The 22526-nt window shown below is 42.1% G+C and overlaps 1 protein-coding gene across 8 annotated transcripts in view; it reads right to left on the reverse strand.

Annotated features, from left to right (window-relative positions):
• Nucleotides 1–22526, reverse strand: part of PTPRF (protein tyrosine phosphatase receptor type F) — a 375361-nt gene that overhangs the window by 236400 nt on the left and 116435 nt on the right. For all 8 annotated transcript variants that reach the window (XM_058421775.1, XM_040073022.1, XM_040073025.2 and 5 more), the window contains exon 3: nt 8596–8757. In XM_058421775.1, coding sequence (XP_058277758.1) covers nt 8596–8680 — 85 coding nt within the window. In that variant the 5' untranslated portion in view covers nt 8681–8757. The remainder of the gene's footprint in view (nt 1–8595; nt 8758–22526) is intronic.

The following is a 22526-nucleotide window of genomic DNA, read 5'->3' on the forward strand; positions in this document are numbered from 1 at the left end:
CATACTAAACTCTGTACTCAGCATGCCAAGACTGAGAACACTGTGTCAGGACCAGGCATCCCAGTCCTTTAAACAGGAATATGAAAGTATGTGCTTATGAGATACGTTTGCTTCTCTAAGGGTTTTTCTGTGTCCTGGAAAAACTGAAAGCTTCTGTTTGATCCTAAATAGGATTAAAATACATAGTAGTCATCATCGGATCAGTATTTTAACCATTTTCAGCACATAACAAGAATCTCACTGCTCATCATTCTGTTCTTTCAATGAATCTTCCCTCTTGTAAATTAACCACTCTATAAGTACAATGCACTACAGCTGCCCCACTTCCAAAATGTCTTTCTTCCCCAAATGCAGGGATTGAAACCCTTTCTGAAATGAATGCACAGTAACTCTCGCTTTTACCTCGAAAGACAGAATTTCTGTTTCAAGTTTGAAAACCAAGGCATTAGGAACAATGTCTTAGGACAATGCCAAAGTGAGAGCTTTGCAACACACTCTTGTCTCCCACTTGCACAAGTCCCCAACTTTTGACAAGTGGGTGAAAAAGAACAGCCCCACCTGCCAGGCACAGCTGTGCTAATGCTGAGGCTCAAAATGGTTATTACAAGTGGAGTTTTTCAGGGGCAAAATCTCTATGTGTGTAAAGCTGCTGAGTATTTCCTGGCCTCTTTAAAACCCCTTTTCAAAACCACCGTTAATAGAAGTAATACAACAGTTGAAGAGTGGATTTGGCTAAAAATAAACACAAAACACATAAGTGTTCTGCACCCTTACAACAAACAGCGGAGGCTTAACAATCACTATCTTCTCCCCGTGTGACAATTAACTGCCAAGGGCTTATATCCCTCATCTTCAAGGTGAGCCAAAGTTTTCAATGTAGACAGAGTATGTAAAAATATTTAAAACAATTTGCAAGAAAAGCAGCAAATACAAGCAAGAATTCTGAGTGATTCCTTTTAAACCCACAGTATATAGCAGTGCTAACAGTGGACTGATGATGATCCTTTCCATGAAACCCCAGTTACTTCCAGAGAATCCACCATAAGCTCAAGTAGAGTAACCTTATGTAGCAAAGACAAACCAACTCCAAACCTCTTCCTGACTTGCTGACTTTACTCAAAGCACCAACTCAGAACAGTCACTCTTGGTGCAATGAAAATCTGTTGGAAAATGGTGGCATTTCCATTTAAGATTTGACCAGGTACCACCTATACGTCTCAATCCTATCTTACAAAATATAAATTTCCTGGAAAAAATTTCCTGGATATTATATTATTAATTACTGGGGAGGGAAGGAACAATGAGTAACGTAAGCAATGAATGGACATCTGAAAAGCACAGCAGGACTGCAAAGCCATTTCAGTCCGTACTACACAAAATGGAATATATTCTGTAATTATTTCTTTTTAATACCATGTCAATGCCCCTTATGGTGAAAGCCTAATGTTATGATGCAAGAGAGAAAAAAAAAACTAACACACATTCAAAGCTCTAGCATTGCAGGCTACAATTCATATAAAAATGTAAAGCCATCATCCACTATAAAAAGTGCTTTGATTTAATTCAGTGATCATATGTCAGTAAAGCGCGCAAGGCAAAAGACATTCCTGTGACTTAAAACTTTCAGTAAGCACCCTACAGTGTTTTCACACCAACAAAACAAATGAGATTTGTCTCTGGCACAGACAAAGCACTGATTCTCACAAGGGACTAAACAGAGCATTCAATTAAGAGTACACCACTGCTTTTCAGCTCCTGATACATAAAGATAGACAACTTACCAGAGAAAAAGCACCCATGAACAGATGCTTTTTTTCCCACTCCTTTTTAAACCAGGCATGTTCAACATCAAAAAAGATTGACTAACATTTTGAGCACACAAATTTCATACTCTTGGTTGCTCACAAAAATGAGCTTGATCATCTCATATTTCAGTATCATTCTAAAGCACCAGCATCATGAAAAGATAATCAAAGAAACCAAAAAAGCATTCCTATTACCACATCATTGCTTTTTACAACTACTCAGCTAAACACTGAAAGCAGATCTTGTACTTTTTCCCTTTCTGACATCAGTACTAGTAATAGCCAGAAGCATCACGACAAACCATATTATTCTATCGGTTTCCTGGCACTCCTTTCCATCTGTAAAGAATGTTACCATCACTGCTATAGGGTATTTTAAATATCTCCTTAAAATACACATAGCAGCCTCTGCAAATAGCCACAACTGATTAACATCTGTGAATGAATTGGAACTAACTTGCAATTAGATTTGGAAAGTAAAGGGTAAGCTTTACCAAGATTGGTAGTCAGCTACAAACAGAAAGGTAAATTACCTTTAAAGAATTGCTCCTATGACTAAATGAGCTGGGATCCAGCAAAACACATTTTAATGTACCTAGGGACAGATATTCATGAGCAAAAAGCCAAGTCACACTAATGAAATACCAGTTTGCATCCTGGGAATCAGAGGTCCAGAAAGGAATTCAGAGGTCACAGTGGAGGACCACTTTCCCAGCTGAATGCTGCGGGTAAAAAAAGCTAAAGTGCCATTGCACTATTTGAAAATGCAGTCACTTACTTGTCTTGGTCCTGGTCCCTTGACTTTAAAAACCTGAAAATGTAAAATATTGAAACTCTGGAGGATTAGTGAAGAACAATAAAAATGGTATCTGGTCAGAAAAAAACATGACGAGATCATTTTTCTACAACACAACGAACAAACTTTCAGATTCTCTAACTCCTCCACTTCAAGTCACTTCTCCAGATCATATTAGATAGGAGAAATCTCCAGCCCCACTGACAGATGTTCCAATATCCAGCGTCTAAACCCTAAAAATGCATAAACGTAGTTTGAAATAAATACACATTTGGAGAAGTAATGATTACTTGCTATTTTTACAGATCATATAGGAGATGGGTAAATTCTCTGTCATTTAGTTTTCAAATCGTGATTGGACAGCCTCCCAAAAGCTACATGCTAGCTCATCCACAGCTGTTAAAAGTTGATGCAGAAATTACTACTGAAATTATACAGCCTGTGCTACGTAGGTCAAAGACTGCTCTGATCTGATTTCTGGCCTTAAAATCTATGAATCTACACTGAAGATAAAATTGTAAGCAGGTAGTTCTATCAGTTTTCTGTATCACCAAGCCAATAAACACACACTCTCTCAAAGAACACGCATTAAATACATCATCCCCTCAACATTTGCCACTGTGCTGGATAATTTACAAGGATACTTAATCACAGGAAGTCCCTTGTGAAGGCAGGAAAGGAACTCTGGCTACGCAGCTGAATCCAAATGGTGCAAATGGCAAGTGGGGATGCTCAGCCCTGCACAGCAGCAGCGAGGGGATTAAACAACGAGCTGTGGAGTAGAGGCAACAGTCAGAGCCTACACCTTGGTCTCTGTGCAAACCACTGCCACCCAGATGTCCCCGCACACTGACCACGGGCTCAGAACTGCCTGAAGCAAAACCCAGAGTAAGCACGGCTGCAGCTCCTGCAGCACCTCTCCGGGTTCAGGAGCCGCCACTCACCGAGGGCTCCAAGAGCACAACAGGAAGAGACCACTATCTATTTATTCAGCTTTCACATCCTCCATAGGTCTTCATACTACTGGATGAGGGATTTGGGGCTAAGCAGACCTTTAACCTGCCAGCTGACACTGATTGATGAAAGCTGGTGGCTTTCAAAAGCCACCATAAAAAAGACAAATCATCATGCTGTGATTTGTTGTGGGTAGCAACCCAAACAAATTCATGGTGTCTGCAAATGCTAGAGCTAAAAGATCCATTATCTACTCTATACATGATGTTTGTCCTCACTGCATCCCTTCTACCTTGATTTCTGCAACATGTAGCTACAAGTAGGCAGCATTTAGGTATTTTACACAGAAGTGCAGAATCCATTCCTACCTAAATATATGTATTTATATATATCATGAGTAAGGCCACCAAAAATAGGCACTGCACAATAACTGTGGTTAATATTTCAATCCGGCCCTTAATGACACCACCTCAATGCCTCAGGTACAGGGGTTTTCCTAAACAGCATTTTCCATGTTTTTTGCTGATGGAATATGCCAAGCTAGTCAAGGTAGAATTGCAGAAAATTAGTATTTACCTGTGCTGCAATACCTGGATCCAATCGCATCAATTACACATAATCACTAGATGCAGTGGTTGGGGACGGGCACGCAAACAGGAAACCTGGAAACAGAAACTGATGCAAGACAGCAGTGGAGAAACCTCATGTCCAGCTTTGGGAAAGGGATCCTGCTGCCTAGCTCTGCAAAGTGGCCATTTTCCAAGCTTGCTCAACAGCAGGTCTGTCCCACAGCATGGCCTGGAGCAGCTGTATTTGGGGTTGAGCTGTTGTTGAGGCATCACTCAGGTTATGAAGCGAAGGCAGCAGAGCTGAATCAGGGAGTCAGAACAAGCTAAGCTGGTCTTGGAGCACAAAACAGTAAGGGCAGACAGCAGAGTTAAGGGACAAGGAGAAAATAATGCCGAAACACATGTTCCCTCCAGTGCTCTTCCACCCCAAACCTCTGGACAGCACTTCAGGTACAACGCAAAATCCCTGGCAAAACAGAGCTCACCTGAAGCTAGAAAGGCCATCTTAATATACTTACACTATGAGACATCACCATATCTAGAAAATCCATCTTAGTACTCTTTCTTTTCCCAAGCTTCACAAGCATCAGCATCTTACCTTTTTATTTCCTTTTTTGTATGTGTCTCCTCAATTCAATTAGCATCCAAGAAACATTTTTTGGAGGGAAAACAAAAGCCACCGAAAAAACAACAACACCCCCCAAAAAACCAAACCACAACAAAACAAAACATGTACGAGATGTACATTCAGATATAAAGTAACTCTTTATTTCAGAGGCAGGGCAGCCTTGAGACACTTCAGACTTGTGGTCCCTTCTGGCCAGGGGTGGTGGGAGCCCAGAGCTCTGCCTTGACCACACCAGCTCATTGAGGCATCTACCCCCTCAAATAAAAGACAAGTCAGCTCTACCTCTAGAAATCAAAAGGTGCAAATTGTTTGTTTACCAGGTATCAATTCACAGGTAGTTGGCCTAATTCTGCCTTAGTTCTTCCCTTCTACAAGGTCACTTTTGAAGTGGTTTTACTCCTTAAGCCCTTTGAAACTCTGTGCAAGACAAACCAAAATATACTGCGGCTAAAAAAGGCCTAGGATGGGTCACCTAGTCTCTTCTTTTGGCTAATGGAACCTGTGCCCAGACTTCAAAAACAAAGCCTAATTTTTAAAAAACCAAGACAACAACAAAAGACATTGCTGATGATTTCTCATGACAGGATTGATTTTTTCCCCATTTTCTCTGCATTTTGTTTTGAGAGGGGATTTTTTTTGGTTTTTATTTTATTAGAATAAATGACACATTTTCAAAAGCTGAAAAAAAAAGCATCTTTTAGTTGACAATTGCACTGAGCATTAACTGAAATCTGCAAAGCCATTTTTCCCATGCACAATCAAAAGCTGACAGACAGGGAAGCACAGAGTGTATAAAAAAAAAAAAAAACCCACACAGGCAAGCTGAGAGAGAATGGGTAAACCAGCCATCCTGAATCAGCTCTGAGCTGCTCTAATGGAATTAGGGTCACCCTGACAGAAACACAGTCAGATCACAGAGAAAATTTAATAGTTTCTTATTGCAGTCTGTAAAAGCTGGGGAGGATTTGAAATAGCTGTCTGCCAAATTAGCACTTCTGCATCCACCGCTGGTGCGCATGTGCCCCTTCCCACTCACCTTCTCCTCCCAGCACCCCACCGGAGCAGCCGGGAAAGCGCCGCTCCTCTCCGGCTGCCAGGGAGGCACCCAGAGAGCCCCTCTTTTTTCTGCCACTCAGTTTAACCTTTGCTGACAACTCCTCATCGCTGACATTCTTCACAACTCCTGTGAACCTGATTCCAGGGGAGGCACCCACAGCCCGGCATTCAGTTTTCCAGGCAATACACGCTAAATCTGCTTTATCTCAGGCGCTAACATCCAGCTTTCTGCCAGCTGCCTTAACTGCCAGGAAGCTACAGCAGCGACACAGATGTGTGACAACAGCAGCAGGTGGGGAAAGTAGGGAAAACCCAGTTGTGGGCACTCCCTGAGCCACAAGCCACGCTGCTGCCAGGGATGCAGCACAGCCCATCCCCAGCCGTCCTTTTCCTGCTCCTATAAAAAGCACTTCAGGAACTCCAGAAAATCCGAGGAAAACCCTGCTCCCACTATCTGTTGTTTTTAGTGGGGGCAATGCAGGAACGCTTTACAGATACAGAGCCTGCCCGTCCCTCCACTGACTCCAAGCAGCACTGCAGTGGGGAAAAGGAAGAATCACAGTGATTTCTTGGGAACAGCCATAACCAGTGCAAATAAATGCTCTTTCACTGAAGCCAACAGGATGCTCTGGGGACTAAAAAATGGAGCAGTATGTACATGGGGTGCTCCTTTCACAGCATCCCTCTCTAGCTTCTTCTGGAAACTCCAATGTCCTTATATTGTCATATCTTCCCCTTGCCCTTCACTACTGTCCTGAATCAGGACTCTCCAATGCCAGATTCACTACCACATCACTTGTCTGCATCACTGATGGCAGGTCCCGTAAAATGCCGGGTTTGGAGTTGACATTTTACCCCTGCAGAGGCACGGAGCAGACAGGTCCTTTCATACAGCTCCCAGCCTCTAAGGGTCGGGGGCAAGATTCAGTGAATAAGATGATAGAAAAACTCCAAGTTGCTAAAATACACCAAGCAACACTTTCCATCCTAAGCAACCCTTGATTAATCCATGGTGGCTGTGGTGGTTAAAAGGTCGGTGCCCTCCAGAGCTGCCTTCCAGATTAGGAAAAAGCAATTCTGAGTTAGTCTGCACCAGAGAAAAAGACATACATACAGATAAACTTGCTGCTCAACACAGAAATGTTCCACATCTGAGACACCACACAGAAACGGAGCCAACTTTGTTAAATTTAAGGATGCGGAAGCATTCCACAAAATTAGCAAACCACCTCTACTGCTAAGTTATCCTCGGGCCAAGAACTGCCCTAGGAAATCTCAAGCTCCACCAGCTTCTGCACATCTGTGATGTGAGTGATGCTTCCCTCTTTTGCAGGAGCCAGTGTGAAGATAATAAATTCCAGGGAATTTTTATACACCTCAGAACACTGAACAAGTACTTCCCTATGCCAGATTGCAAAATGGGCTACAGTGTGCACACATAAAGTGATCTGCATAAGCACCTTTCAACAGCACCAGCAGACAGCAAAGTAAGCTGAGGAAGGAGACAGCTGCTGCCCCCAGTTTAACTGGGCAGCTCAGACTCACAGACCCATACTAATCTGCTGCCTGAGCAAGCCAACCCTAATGACAACAAAAGAACTGAATCTGTATGTCTCTTCACATCCTTCCTTCACTCTTCTCTCCAGATTCTGTAAATTTAGGTCTTCCTTTCAGACAAGGACATTTAGGACACCCCAGTCTGTTTCTTACATTCAGCCAGGCTCCTACCAACACAAATCAAGATCTCATTCAACTTTCACAAAATTACATCTAATTGTAAGTCTGGTGACTAAAGCTGCAGTGAGAAAGAGATGACTGCTGGCAGCTCAGGGGGTGCATCATGGTCACCTAAGCTCCAACTCAAGCATCCCAGGAACCCCAGGTACTTTCAGAGGCATGAAGTATTCACAGCTGCCAGAGTCTGTGATGAATGTGCAGACATTTGGACAGTGAAAATCTGGGTACAGGTTAAAAAAAAAAAAGGGAGGGGGTATGCACAAATGCTTGGGGATTGCTTAACAAATACATCCCAAGATTATGTTAAAAAGCCACGAGGTTTCATGCTCTCTGCATAACCCATTCCATAAGACATTTCTACTATAAGGTGTTTTCAGTAAGCTACAATAAGCCGTGTTTTTCTCCTCTTGTCTGTCCATAACAGCATTTTGTACACATATTTTCCCTTGGCCGGATGACGCTAATTAAAGCCAGTCACAACAATTCTATGGGACTACCAGTACAACAGCAAGGACACAACAGCTAAAAGGATGGCCACAAGGAAACACTGTACTCCAATTCTGCCAAAATATAGGTGTAGGAAAGTTACAGCAGAAGGTAACAACTCGCACCCTCTTCCCCAACAGCCTTCTCCAACAGCAACTGCCTGCTGACTCAGGAGAGATGTCTCAGTGCTACACAAATTATGAGAGCTGGCAAAAGAACAAGGAAAAAGTAACAGGGATTACTGTGACCCCAATACTTCTTTCTTCCTCCGCCCCCAATTTTCTTTACTCATCTGTGCACGTTAGAAATCAAACTGTCAGGTTTTGATCTTGCAGCTACTACAGAAATTCTTTCTGCACTTGAATAAATTTTGTCAGTCTTTTTAGTTCTACTTGTGCCCCTTCACACACACCCTATTTATCTGCAATGTGCACATGGGGAAATAGAAGACTGGCGGAGGGAAGTTGTCTCTTAGCCCTCAGTTTCCAGTACAAAGAAGATTTAATATTTCTGGAAAGAAATTTTGCAAGGCATTGAAGCTTTCCAAAACCAAATGTTACTTACTGTCCGCTCCTGCTAAAGGCAGCATCAAGCAGCAGAGGATGGCTGCTGGCACAGTGAGCACTGGGATGCAGAAGTTAGGCACCATATTCCAAAGCAGAGCAAGTCCTCTTCAGTCTGAGGCAAGTGGTCAGTACATCCAGTGTTACAGACACAGACTTACTCCTGCAAACCAAAAGTGGAAGAAAAGGAAAATTACTATGACACACAGATTAACTGCCGGTATACCAAACTGCATTGCAAAAACACCATTACAGATACTTTTGTAGAGAAATTTACATATCTTCCCTGCATGAGCAGTAAAGCACCATGCATGCCTCCAAATTCAATAAGCTGATTTCAAGGGTCAGCAGGCATAAATGCACCTGTCTCCAAGTTTACCTTCATCTACAGTCTGGTTCATGGGCCATTAACGCATCCTTTAGTTGCTGTTGTTCACAACAAATAACTCTGAAGCTGCACGTTACATACAAGAAACAGCCTTAAGCTCTTGTAACTCCCCTTCCATGTGTGCCGGACAGATGTGGTTGACTGCATAGGTTTGCAATCAAATTGCATGTGAAACACAGCTTGGACCATCCAGCTGGACTGGTGTACACCAGACAAGTCTCAGCAGGTTCAAGCAGAAGAAACAGAAGCTGAATTGGATCAGCTGCCAGCTCACAAGGCCACCAGAGTCACAGCCGAATACTATTAAGGAAAGCATCTACAAAGAGAAACTTTACCCAAAGCAAACACCTCAGCTTCAAACTCCCCAAAATGGAGGCAATGACTACCTAAGAGGATTCATGATTGGATATTCCCTCTCCTAAACACCACAAATTATCTTGCAAATTGCCTTAACTTGGGCATCTGCTTGAATATTGAAACAGAAAAATCCTTGAAAACCAACCAAAAAAAGGTGAGTATTTAAAAAGAACACAATTTCTGCGTATCTGCCTTCTTTATCTTTTAATGAGAACATACTCATTGTACTTCCATCTCAAAGTCTGAGATCTAACTATTAAAACAGACTTTAAAGGAGCTAGTAAGCACCATGCCCTCAGCAACCACACTCAGCAGTGACAGGGGTTCACACTTTCAATGCCAGACATCTCAGTGCAAGCCCAAGGGTTATTTAAAAGACAATGTGATTCTCCACTAAGCTGCAGAAGTTACCAAACTAACCAACACAGCATTATTAGTGAAAAAAAAATCTCATGCTGGCAGATTCCAGCCAGGGTGGACCTCGTGATTATTCTTGAAGCAAAGTACCTGCAATTGTGCACACTGTTTGTGGCCCAACATGCCACTCTTACTCGTGTTGGCAGACATTTCAAAAACATCTTCAAGACTGCTCTAACAAAGATATTTCTGAATTTTGCTAGGTTGGAAGTGTATTGTTTTTTTGGAAACCACTGAGCTTTTGATGGAAGTATCACAAGTTACAAACACGTCTACTTCTGACAAAAAAAACAGTGCTCAAAGAATGCCAGCAATGATCGTGCCTAGGGAAATCCACAAGAAATCTCAAGAGAACCTACCTTGGCAAATATTTACAGTGCACAGTACTAACAAACAGGAGATCATGATTCTTCTCCATTCTGTTACTGTATTTGCACAGTAAATCTTTTCACATGTTATAATATCGCACAACACAGAGAAATCTTTATTTATGCAACATCTTCTGCAGCCAAGACATCTGAAAATACTTTACGAAATAACCTACGTCTCACCTAGATGCAGAGAGAATACTGATCATCTCATACTGCTTTTATTGTCTCAATGAGAAGGCATAAATCGAACTAAGTTCAGCAGCAAAATCTTGAATACTGCAGAAGAGGCTCTTTGTACCAGCCACACACTCAGATATCTTTGCTGCTTTCCAACTTCCCTATCCTCACTCAACTCTCATCAAAGGATTACTAAAAGCATCATTTACATGTGTTACATAGCAAAGACAGATACAGGTGGTTGTATCTTTATAGCTGCATAAGCTCTATTCCAACAGTAGTTCAGTCCCCAAGCACTTGGCCCAGCGTTAGCAGCTCCTCAGACATGGCCCACACAGGGATGGGAAGAAATGCCTGGATCAAGAGTGATGGTTATGTTTCTAAATTCTGCATGTACAGAGGTAATTTGTGCTGCCCAGAGAAGGGAACCCACTGAAGCACTTTGGGCAGCATTACATCTGGCTCAACAGCCAGCAGAACCCTAAGAGGCTACTCCTCCTGGGGAGGGGGTGGGAAACACCAAGGGTTGAAATTACTGTGTCAAAACTAATGATGTGTGTCAAGCTCTTTAAGATTAGGACAGGGAAGGAGTTTTACAGGTGGTGCTGAAACATCTTAGGTATTTGTCAGACCACACTGGGAATGAATAGCTTTCAGAGAGCTTTTCCTCTTTCATTCACTTCCATTAACAACAAAAGTGTCTCATCTAATGCTGTATCTTGTGCACAGATTGCTCGGAGTCTTGTCAATGGCACCTCCACGGCCCTCATTCAGAAGTAACTCTCAGGAACAAAAAAACCTCAGTTAAAGAATAGGCCTGTCTCTTGATTTCTCTCTTCTTTCAGTAAATGTGATCAAGCTTCTCTACAGTTTCAAGAGATTTATAACCTTCCTCTCCAGCTCACAAGATACATACACCACGCGCTATGCAAAACTGATGAATTGTCAGATACCCTACCAGATGCTTCATAGACTTGATCTTTTTCAACTGTTTAGTGCTCTAAATAATTTACCATCTGGTAGAAAAGCCAGATTTTCCTATGCCAGACTGCTGTCTGTCCCTCCAAATTTAATAGACCACCTTTGGCCTTTAACAGGATCAAAATTTCCCACTTCCTCTTTCCGTGGTTGCTCTGCCTATGGAAAAGTTGTCTGCATTCAATAATTAAAGAGTTTTAAATTGGAATGTTTTAAAATTTTATAAATCTCAGTAGCTGTCATTCTCTTTTGAAAGTGAAAATATTAAAAGCTTCTCCCAGTGGTTCAGCTTTCTCATTTTTTAGAAGGGACAATGCTCTCTCCCAAACGAGACAACGCAATACTCAAAAAGCAAGGGTGTCAGCTGAAGCTCAGTTAACCCTTAGAAGGTCCAGTGTTACTCCAACAGGGTTAAACAGCAATCCTGAACCAACGCTAAAGGTTTCCTTTCCTGGGGCAGGAGGCAGGCTAGGATGGAAAGGAGCTAAAAATCAAATAATATTGGTAGAATTTGGCAACAAGCTAAGCAAATATGAAGTCGATATTGCTTTGGCAAAATCAAGTACAACAGCAACTGACCAAATAATGATCCTACAATTCTTAACGTGTCTTGCCCACAACAACCTCGTGCCTCTTCAGGCTGCTCTCTCTTGTTTCTGGACTAATCTGTGCACCAGATGATCTCAGTCCCTTCATTCAAAGGCCTCCTTTAATCTCACCGTTTTGGCCAGAGTCACACAACTAATAGTGCATTTGGGAGCCCAGACACAGTATAAGAAGGTTTTTCAAAAACACACGTACATTCTCATTTCTTCTTCTGCATCTGGTCCTGGCAATATTATAAACTCTAGACTACATAACCCAAAATTAGGCTGAGGCTAAGCACTCCAGATGGCTTTGTAAAAACAGCTTTGAGTTTAGCAAGCTAAACTCCTGCCTCTGCTCCAAACCCAGTGTTAGAGCTACCGAGAGCTAGTTTGGCAGAAAACTAGAAAGCGGGAAAGCACAACAAAAAACTAGCAATCTTCATTTAAATATATCAGTTTTTTTGCTGTGGGGCAGGTGGATGGATAAGAGGCGGTATTGAGGACATTTTTTTGAAACCTACATGGTTTGATTCTTTCAGACAGGCAGAAAAAGCTAGACTCATTTAAAACGGAGCCAAGAACACCAACAGCTCATATGGTACTAAGAAATTCTGGCAATGAGTATGTCTCACAGGAGATTGCAAAGAGATTAGAAAAAGCAGTCAACTTTAAAGAGTCAAGAGGAATTTCAAACCAGCACTGAGTTGCTTATGTCCTCTATGAACTCTTCTGTAAGATAAACTGAACCGAGGCAAGTGTCACGTGGGTCACCAGCCAAGACTGGCACAGTGAAGAAAAGCATCGCCAAAGCAAGCCTGCCCATTCCAAACCAGGGACAAAAATACTGCACTAAAATCACTTTTTAGGTTAAGCTACATTGCAACTCAAAGAGTCTAAGAAGTCAGCACAAAAAAGTTCCCTCCAGGAACCCCTGTACATCCACAGAACTGCCAGGTTTCTTGTGTGTGTGAATACTGACACTGCCTTTGTTGTGAAACATCGTTAAGAGATTCTGGAGAAACTTACAGGGTGGGAAGGTGAGCCCAGTGCACAAGCAATGTCCTTACCTGACCTGGGGATGTAACAGTGTCTTTTTAAAAGGAACCGGAAACAATTGTGTTTGTTTTTCAAGGTGGAAACTTCCTGAGCATTCTCAAGGTGAGTCCAACGATGCAGGTCAGAAAATACCAACTGGGCACACCCAGATGATGGTAAAGACCGGGCTGAAACTACATCAGCTTCTCCCAGCGCTACTGCAAGTGCAACACAATCAAATTTTCCTACTGGACCCTACTCTCTCTATTTTACACAAGTACCTGAAGGGAACCCTGTGCTCCAGAGGGACCCAATCAACACAATACCACCTGATCAACACTGGGGCGTCACATCAGCGATGGCGATCATGCACCACGCAGAGCAATGAGGCAGCTCCTCATTCTGTTAAAAGTGAGAACAATAACTGGCTAGAGCTCAGCTGCGGTGCTCTGTACATAATGCCTCATCTGTGCTCAGAAGGAGGAACAGGAAAACCACGACATACCATATAACTCAAGATCATCATATTGCTCACATTAAAAGTTGTGGAAGCAGTTACACACAAGCTAATGACTCCTCAATGTTTCACTTCACTACATCAGTATTCCTTTAGCATAGATTTCTTTGTGCCTTTCTGCGAGAAATATAATATAAAGAGACTTGGGGAGTACAGCAATATGGCCAAAAAAGACAAAATGAGTCTCATTTCACTCCAAACTCCCACATGCAGGGAATGTATTAGAGAGATTCAGTGGGGAGATATATGGAGATGGCGACACTAGAATAGATTTAGGGAGGAACTTCCCATGAGCTTGCAATACAATAAAAAGGCCAAGAGCTAAAGAAACTGCCACATGAGGAAAGGTACCACCTCGGGGACCCAGGTGTGAGCAAGCCCAGAGCATCAGTCTGGTGCCCTCAGTTACAAGACTCTCAAACCGTCTGGAGAGGAGGAACGAGCAAAGCAATTCAAGAACGAGGCAGGATAAAAATCTCTGTCCAGTCACAAGCACTAGACAGACTGGCTAAGGATTTGATAGCTATCTGTAAGTACAAGAAGGTTTTAAAACACCAAGAAAGGAGTGGAGGAGTATAATTAGCCAAGGGCATGAAACTGTGAAAATGAGACAAAGCAAATGAAACTCTATGCTGAATATTCTCAGTAAGCAGCCAAAAAAAAAAAAGAGGGAAACACACCCCTCCCTAGAAGTACTTTTCCCAAAAGGAAAATGTTTCATCACCTGTTTGTAAAGAAAATAAAAATGAGGTAGGAAGAAACAAAAAGAAAACCCAAAATATCCCATAATCTGGGGAAAAAAATCCAAACCAAACCAACAAACTAATACAGGCAGATTGGTATGGAGCAATATATGTAAGAGCAAGAAGAACTCAGAAGTACTTTAAAAAGATTCCCCTTATTTTGATGAAGCACAAAGAAGTGAGAAGTGTTTAGGCATAAGGTGGCTCAGGGCCAGGTCACTGTGATCCTGAACATGCAATCCCAACTCGACCCAAGGAGAGGAGTAGAGCCACTTTTAAGCAGAATACAAGCCCAACTTGAATATTCCTGTCAGCTTTATTGGCTACATTTGGTTCTGAAGACATTCATTTCTGAAGGTGTCATTGCCTGCAGACAATACTAGATAAGAAAGAGGAATTTTTCCACTGGAACAAGGATTATGAAGGGCCCCGTTAAATAACTACGGAGATAAGTTAAAACATCCACTTAAAATATAGATCAGCCTTGAGCCTCACAAGCCCAGCTATCACTCACAGCGAGCACTAAGCATAGATTGCTGTAGATCACCCTACCCAAGTGTAAAGGCTCCTAATGCCTGCTGCAAAGTCTCCTTAAAAAAAGTAAACTTGAATACTGGCCTTTCAACAGAGGTCTCTTACATTTACAGTATAGGCCCAGCACTGCATCCAGATGCATGAATTACAGATCCAGGGCAGTACAAAGTCCCACAGAAAATAGAACTAAATTCACCTATTCCTTAACTATCAGCAAACTCCACCAATGCAAAGAAACATGCTCATGAGTCAGACATTTCCACAAAGCAAGAATTTCTGTGTTTTTTCTACAAATTACTGTACATGTGACAATATATTCCTAATAAAAATGACTGTGCTACAACAGGGTTAAATGAATTCAGCACAACAGAAAACAGTGCAAGGACTAAAATCACGAGGTACCCTCCTCTAAACCCAATTCCAGGGCATTAAGTTCTGCACAGCCAGAGTGCAGACAGGTGGTTTTAAACTAAAGACAGGGAGAGCTGAGAAACACAGTTCTTCTGGGCTTGCTGCTTACAACACACCACAGCTGAGTGCCATTGACTGTACAGCTGTGGTCCTGTTATTCCGGCATCTGGCTCCAGCAGCGCCAAACACACTGGCTCTGCATCTCTCATACTGACAGAACATTCCAGGCAGGGCAGACCTCAGATCCACAGAGCAGCAGGACTAATTTTAACCAAAATGGCAAGAATGCAAATGATTGACCAGATGAGAGATAGTCTGTTCTTCCACCCCTTCAAGGACTTGCATGATGTCTAACAGCTTGAAGCCAAACTAAATCCTAAATCAATTCTAATTCAAATTAAAATCAGTTTTGTAAGAACACTTCTACTCTATCCACGTATTTAACTCCGCTTCCTTAGAGACCCTGGTGTCAAAATTTTTCAGAGACCTCCCGGAATCTGAACAAGCCCTTTCTCTGGCTTGGAGATTTTGAGCAACTTCTAGAAATTTTCTTTTGCAGAATCCATCAAAGTTGGACCCTGTGAGAACATGATCTTCAGGTATTGTATTATTTTTGCAGTAATTTTTGCTTCAGCCAGAGTACAAGGTACATAAAGAAATTTTTCTGGGGGGGGGAAGGAGTGGTTAACAAAAAATGCCTTACTTTTGCTGGAAGTTCAGCTATGTTTTACATAACATAGATACTACTGGGATCTGCTCACCTAACGCCTCTGAGATTAACAGCTTATTCTAAATCTGCTTTTGCCAAGACCTCAATTTCTGGAATTTGCTTAGCTTTTATATTTGGAAATACTGGGCACAATACTAGTACCAAGTCTTCTACAATATTTTCAGTTGTTAAAAACTGATGCAAAGTAGTAATTTCCCTCTTTGGCAGCACACTCCTCTTCCTTAACTGCCTTCCTTAACCTCCCATCATCCACCAAGACAAATTTTCACACAAGACAATGGCACTGATTTGCCTAAATTATTTATCTTCTTTGTATAGTCAGCAATTCTTCAAAGTCCACCTTGGATCTTTCAATTTTCCCTTTATACTCATTTTACTTTATACACTCCACTACTAATAAATGGGAGTTGGGTTTCCAAGTTTTCATCTCAAACAGCTTCTCAAGCCTGCCACCTACCTAGAGCAAATTACTCCCAGCTAACTGCTTGCTAATTTAACTGCTTTTCCCAGTTTGCTTTCTTATGTTCCTCTATTGATTTCAAACCACTTCAACGAACTGACTCACTCCCGCCTTGCACCCTCCCTTTTTCTTTTCTACTCTTACTTTTTCCCAGTATAATATTAGGGATGCTTTGACTAACTTGTTCACCTTCTTGTAAGTTACCTTTTCTGAAGTTTACCAACATTCTCAACATTTTCACCTACTTTGCCGCTTTGAGCTCAATTATGTATTCATGCCCTACATTCACCACACTCATGGCCACTCCTGAAGAAGTATGTGAGGAGCCCAAAAACACCCTCATCCTTGCTGATACTGCAGCATCTTGACAAAGATAGGAATGATTAAATAATCCTGAGCAACTCCTCGTGTCTGCAGCTATTTTAAGCCAGGCTCTGGAAAGAACACACATGCTGGTGACAAACTCCCCACCGTCTCGCCGCCACTGACACACGTGGAATGGAGTAAAAAAGGATTTACTGCTTTGATCCTGCTCACAGAGACAATAATCCTTTCCCACAGGCACACACAAAGTGCCAAGTGCCCAAATACATCTTAGCTGCCATCCTTTCTAGACATGGGCTCCACCAGAGGGGATCCCCACCTGTCCCAGCCACCCCTGTCATCCAGCACTAACCCATGCAGGAGACAGCAGCAGGCTGCCACAGGGCCGGCTTCTTCCTAATGCCATCACTTAGCAGACAACTTATGCCCTACTGGAGGGTTTATGTATCCAATTAAACTTCCTGTAATTCTCATCTTGTGAAACTACGAACATTCTCAATGCTAGATTTTGGAATTATTCTCTCCCAAAGGGCTTTGAAGTTAATTATATCATAGTTGTTATTACTGTCTCAAGCACAGATACTGCTCGAACCCCATTATTGTGTGTGTTACTGAGGGCTAAAATAAGAATAGCTGCTGTTTCGGTGTGCTCTGGAGCTAGCCTTTCCTGCAAACTGCTTCTATAACCTTTGCCCAAACATTATGTATGCTCGGTTTATATGCAGGTAGTTAACAGAGCCCAGTAGGGTAAAAGGACTTACTACATTTATTAAACTGAATTCTCTCCATGCAGAACGCCCCCAGCAGCCTGCAGTTCGCTGGCTCTGGAGGCATTTTGGCATTTGGAAGACAGCACCCCTCCACAGGAAATTCCCTCTACAACTAATAAGCAAGAACTATGAAGGCACAAGTTTCATGCAATTGCCTTCTGTATGAAAAATGAAAACTGTTTCTGTAACCTCTAAAGAAACCAAGATGCAATCAAGCTTATTGTAATAAGATGCCAAATTTATGATTATTCCTTTTTATTTTTTCCTTCTAGTAAGGCCTCCTAGCTTTGCTTCACCGAAAGAAAACAGCCCCTGAGGTGGCATATATGGCCATAGCACCTAAGCCATATTAAAGAGATGTAAATAACAAAAAGCCCTAGGTGTAATATAATGCTTATTGAAGATGAAGAAACCAAAGGTCTGAAAATTGTCAAATCCTGATTTAATGGTTGCAAGTCAATCTTAACTCTTAGTACAAGAATTTCTATTCTGAAGTTTTTATTCCAAACTACTTCTCTCCTTCAGTAGCATCTCGAGCTAAAAATTAAATTCAGGTTTTTTGCACCACACTCTCTACAGTAAGGCACACAAAACATATACACATCAGATTTTGTCTCACTTGGATCTTAGGCTGTGTGTTCAAAACTGTTTGATGGAAGAAAATCAATTAATGTATTTTACAAGTCTTCTTTGTTTATCAGATCAAAGCAGTAGTTTCCCAGTTACTTCCTGTCCAGAGGGACTGAGATAACAGCTGCATCAAGGCTGCAGCAAATCCAACAGTTTCTGGACAAACCAGCCATCTTCCACCTTTCATGCCACAACCCACATGCCAGGACTCTTCAAAATCTGCTTGCACACTCACATTCTGCGAGTCATTTCTTACATGGGGACCACACACAAGTGCTGAGCACTTACAGGCAGCAGATAGGAAGGCTCCACATGGCTGTGGATCTGTGCTGCCTGACGCCTTATCGAAGATGCACAACTCTCATCTGCTTCGGATTAGAAAGATGAGAAAAGTGGGGATGCTACCAATGTTCTGCACATGTTAATGAGCCTGTAATGACTGCCTCTGCCTACCTCAGAAAGAAATCCAAAACATAAAGCAAAGGTAAACATTACGACCTCTCAGGTAAGTTGGGAACATCACCACCCCTACACAGCACTGGCTGCTCCTTTGCATCTTGCGTGAACCTGAACCTCCCACAGACCCTCCTCATCCACCATAAAATCCGCGCTAAATTTATCACACATCATGTGCAAATCTGCTTTTTATATCCAGCAATTTTCTGACTACTAGAAAAGGCATGCTTTGCTAACCAAGGGTATTCAGTGCATGGCAGTTATGTAGCTACTTCCAGTGGCTCTGTTATTTCTGCACTGGAGAGGCAGCAGGAGAGATCAAGTCTCACATTCAGCACAGCATACACACGACACAGATAGAGAGATATGAGACATTCTTCACTTCTTGGTGGTCCTCCATTACATCCTATGGCTCTAAAAAAATTAAGTTTCGCAATTCAACCTCAAGGGAAGTATTCAAAGGAAAAAAGGGAAACAAACAAATTTTACCACAACAGATCTGCTTCCACAAGACAGCAGCTTGCTTTTGATTTTCACAGTTCAGTCTTTATAAAGTTCCTCTTCCTCAAACTTTGAGAGCAGTTCCTATGTAACAGAGCGTATAACTTCCGTGCATTCCCTCTACCAAGAGAATGGTCCCATGCTAACAGTCTGAGTCAAGATAAACCTGAATTCTAATAAAAGATCAACCTGAAAAATAAATAAATAATGCACCTCACACAAAACTGCCCTTTTCTAATGGAGACCTCTGCCAACAGCAGATGGAAAGACCTTTGAAAAATAAGACATCCCATATGCCACCTGCAGCAACTTTGAGCTTTCCTATTGAAATTATTCACTCTTTCCTTCCAGGCCTCCACCTTTACATGACCTTGACACATAAAGAGGATAATACATAATGTGTAGCTTCTTGGGATACTATTCAGTAAAACCTAAGGAAAGAAAATTACTGCTAGCTGTTTTTTTCAATCCATTCGTGCATTAGTGTGCTGAAACGCATACTTGGCACTGTTGAAATCAGATTCAATGTACGTTTTAGCGTACTTAGGAGGAAAGCTATTTTAATTTGTTAGTTGCCAGAATGTAAAAACCTTAAGGGAAAAATGCTTGCAGCAGAAAAACAGAACAGATCTTAAAGGGGAAAGGTATTACCTAGCTTCATGAAAAACAAAGGAAAGCTTAAGGTGGACCAGGTTAAGTACAGCTCCAAGAAAAGGAACAGCCTCTTCTTCCTCCACATGGCTGATGCTGGCGTGGGGCTAACAACACAAAATACAGCACCTTGTTCATCAAAACTCAATAGATTGAATTAACAGCAGCACAGCAACTCCTCAGCTGCCAAGAAACAATGGCTCTGAAGCTCTTAGTGACGTATGGGAAACATGCTCCAAGTTCTAAGCATTTACTTTTGGATATGTGATGCCACCAGATGTCCAGGCTTTTTCTTACCTGCAGACTACTGCATCAAAGTGGCTTTGATGACGTTCCCTCTGAAAGCTTGTGTGCTCCAAGTCTGCAGCTCTGTGCCCATCACTCCTAGATGTGTGCCTGGCCCATTAAAGTGGACCTGAGCCAGGTGTGAGCAGAGGGGTGGTTTTACCCAACCAGCAAGAGCACACAACACCACGTTCACACCAGTCCTATGTTTAGACAGGCTACAGAAAAGCAGGACAAAGTCATGCAATGCCAGAGCTCATATCCCTGGCTGCTTGACCTCCAGGCAGTGCATGGATTCTGCATCACTCAAACCTGCTTTGCTTTTACCCTTGTGGGTTTTAATAATTATGCACACACACAGAGAGCTTGCAATCAGTGTACTCTGAATTAAATTTTAACCAATAAATGAAGTATTAAAAGCCACAAAATTTTTTATAACATTTTAATTGTGTATTACAGAACTCATCTGGTAACATCTAATTATAATTCTAAATGAGCAGCAATTAACAAGCTATTTTACGGTGCCTAAGTCCAAAATAAACAAGGTCAGGACAGTCCTGCAGAAGGAGCTGCTAGAATGCACACTGCAGAAGGGAGGCTAGTCTATGCTTAAAATGTACTCATTCCCCATATTCTGCATCAAAGCATTAAATTTTAGAAAGTGTAGGGGATATCACCCATCACGTACAGGAGCTCCTGTCCTGATCCTTCTTAAGAAATGGGCAGCTCTGCTCCTCACATACCACCCACAACACCAGTGTTCTGTTCATGTGAAGTGACACATGCCAACCCCATGCCACTGATGGGGAAAGTCGGGGCAGGTCCAGTAGAATCGAGTGTTCTCACCCACCTCATGTAGCAAAGACCCCAAAATGGGACAGGTTGAGGACAGAACAATGAAGAAGTGTCTCCTCTTCACACAGAAGCCGTAACACTCCCTGTAGTAAAGGCAGCCCATCTATAGCTTGAAAAAATTAGCTAATCGTTCAGAATCATCCAACATTTCTGAGCAGGAGCAAGGTAGATGCTGTAGGCAGAGCCACAGAATTCATGTTAGAAATTCTAGGACATTTCTCACTGACCTGGATGCTCTCCCAGAAACTTCTTGGAAGAATCTTGCTTCTTTACTCCATGGCTAGTCAGCCAAGTCTTTCTAAGCATCAACTAAGTGTTCCAGAACAGTTTTAGCAGGGAAGTACCCCACTAGCAGCGTTTTAGGGGTCAACCAACAAAGGTTCAAAGCCCAGAGGTTTTATTTCAGAATGCATTACCCTTTACTGACAGGTTTGGTTTAAATTTTATTTTTATATTTTATCCTTTACAAAGAAACACTCTCTGAGAGTCGAAGTGTGAGGAAAAAACCTCAGCCTATATTATATGCAATGTACAAGGCAATTTTATCTTTTCAGAGGGTAGACAAGGTTTCTGAAAAGGGCTTTGAGACAGACTCATGCATGACTCTTTTGCTTTTTCCTTTACCACTTTTTCCAGGTCTTCTAAAGAAAATGAATCTCAAACCTCTTTCACAAAGAACAGGGGCCATTCCTGACTCTAAGGGAGGAGGCAACTGAACAGGAACTTGCCTGATGCAGCTGGTATCCTCTCTGTCTGTAGGAGCAATGCATTAGATAGTCTCAACTAAATACATGGAAAGACATGGAAACATTTGGAAAAGTATTAATGATCAGCTTTTTAAGCAAAAGAACACAGTACTGTCAGGGCTAGATCAGCAATCCAACTCCAGGACATGCTGGCAACAGGAAATGTGCTTTATGTATGCAGATGGTTTATGAGAAATAATTTGTGTACAACCCTTTTAAAGAGAATACATTAAGGAATTTGAATAGCTATCTCTCATGAAGCAGTGCTGTTCAGAATAAAGCTTATTCTGTTCTCCAAGCTCACAAACAACGTAATTCCTGATGGATTAACCTTCTGGGTCACACTGAGGACACTAACCATACAAGTCTGCTTAAGATGCTACAGATTCCCCACCGCTCTGGTGTGCTTCTGTCCTACCCACAGAAGCACTAAAGCCTCACACCAGATGGGGCATGGTGGTGTAGATCTCTGTGAGAAAATATTCTGGGCTTGCTCTTTCACCAAGGCTTACAGGCTTCAGACAGTCAAGTGAACCTGCATTTGCCCAAATGAGTGTGCCTGAGACCTGGCATCTCCTAAGGAAGCCAGGCTGATCTGTTGCCTGATAGACTTATTAAAAATACAAAATAAAAGTATGTGTCTCCCTTGACAGTGTTCATTAAAATCCAGTTAAGACTCAGAGCTCCCTGAACCAAAGTGACCATCCCTGGCAAATGGGATCCTTTCTGAGCAAAGGCAAGATGAGAGCTCCCAAGGGCTGAAATAAACAGTCAGAGCTTTACACATGCAAGCATCCCTCTGTACCTTTCTTTGCCAGCAAACACGGAAAACCCTCATCCTTTGATTACATGACAAAGCTTTTGGATATACTGCAGCATCTATCACTTAAAAGTTCACCACTGACTGCCAGACATTTAACCACTGCCACGCCTGTCCTAACAACCTTCTCCAGGAGGGGATCCACAGCAGGACAGTGCCCCAAGTCCTGTGTGGTGTTAGGCTACATGT

Source organism: Hirundo rustica, chromosome 9, assembly GCF_015227805.2.
Source record: "Hirundo rustica isolate bHirRus1 chromosome 9, bHirRus1.pri.v3, whole genome shotgun sequence".
In the NCBI taxonomy this organism is placed as follows: domain Eukaryota; kingdom Metazoa; phylum Chordata; class Aves; order Passeriformes; family Hirundinidae; genus Hirundo; species Hirundo rustica.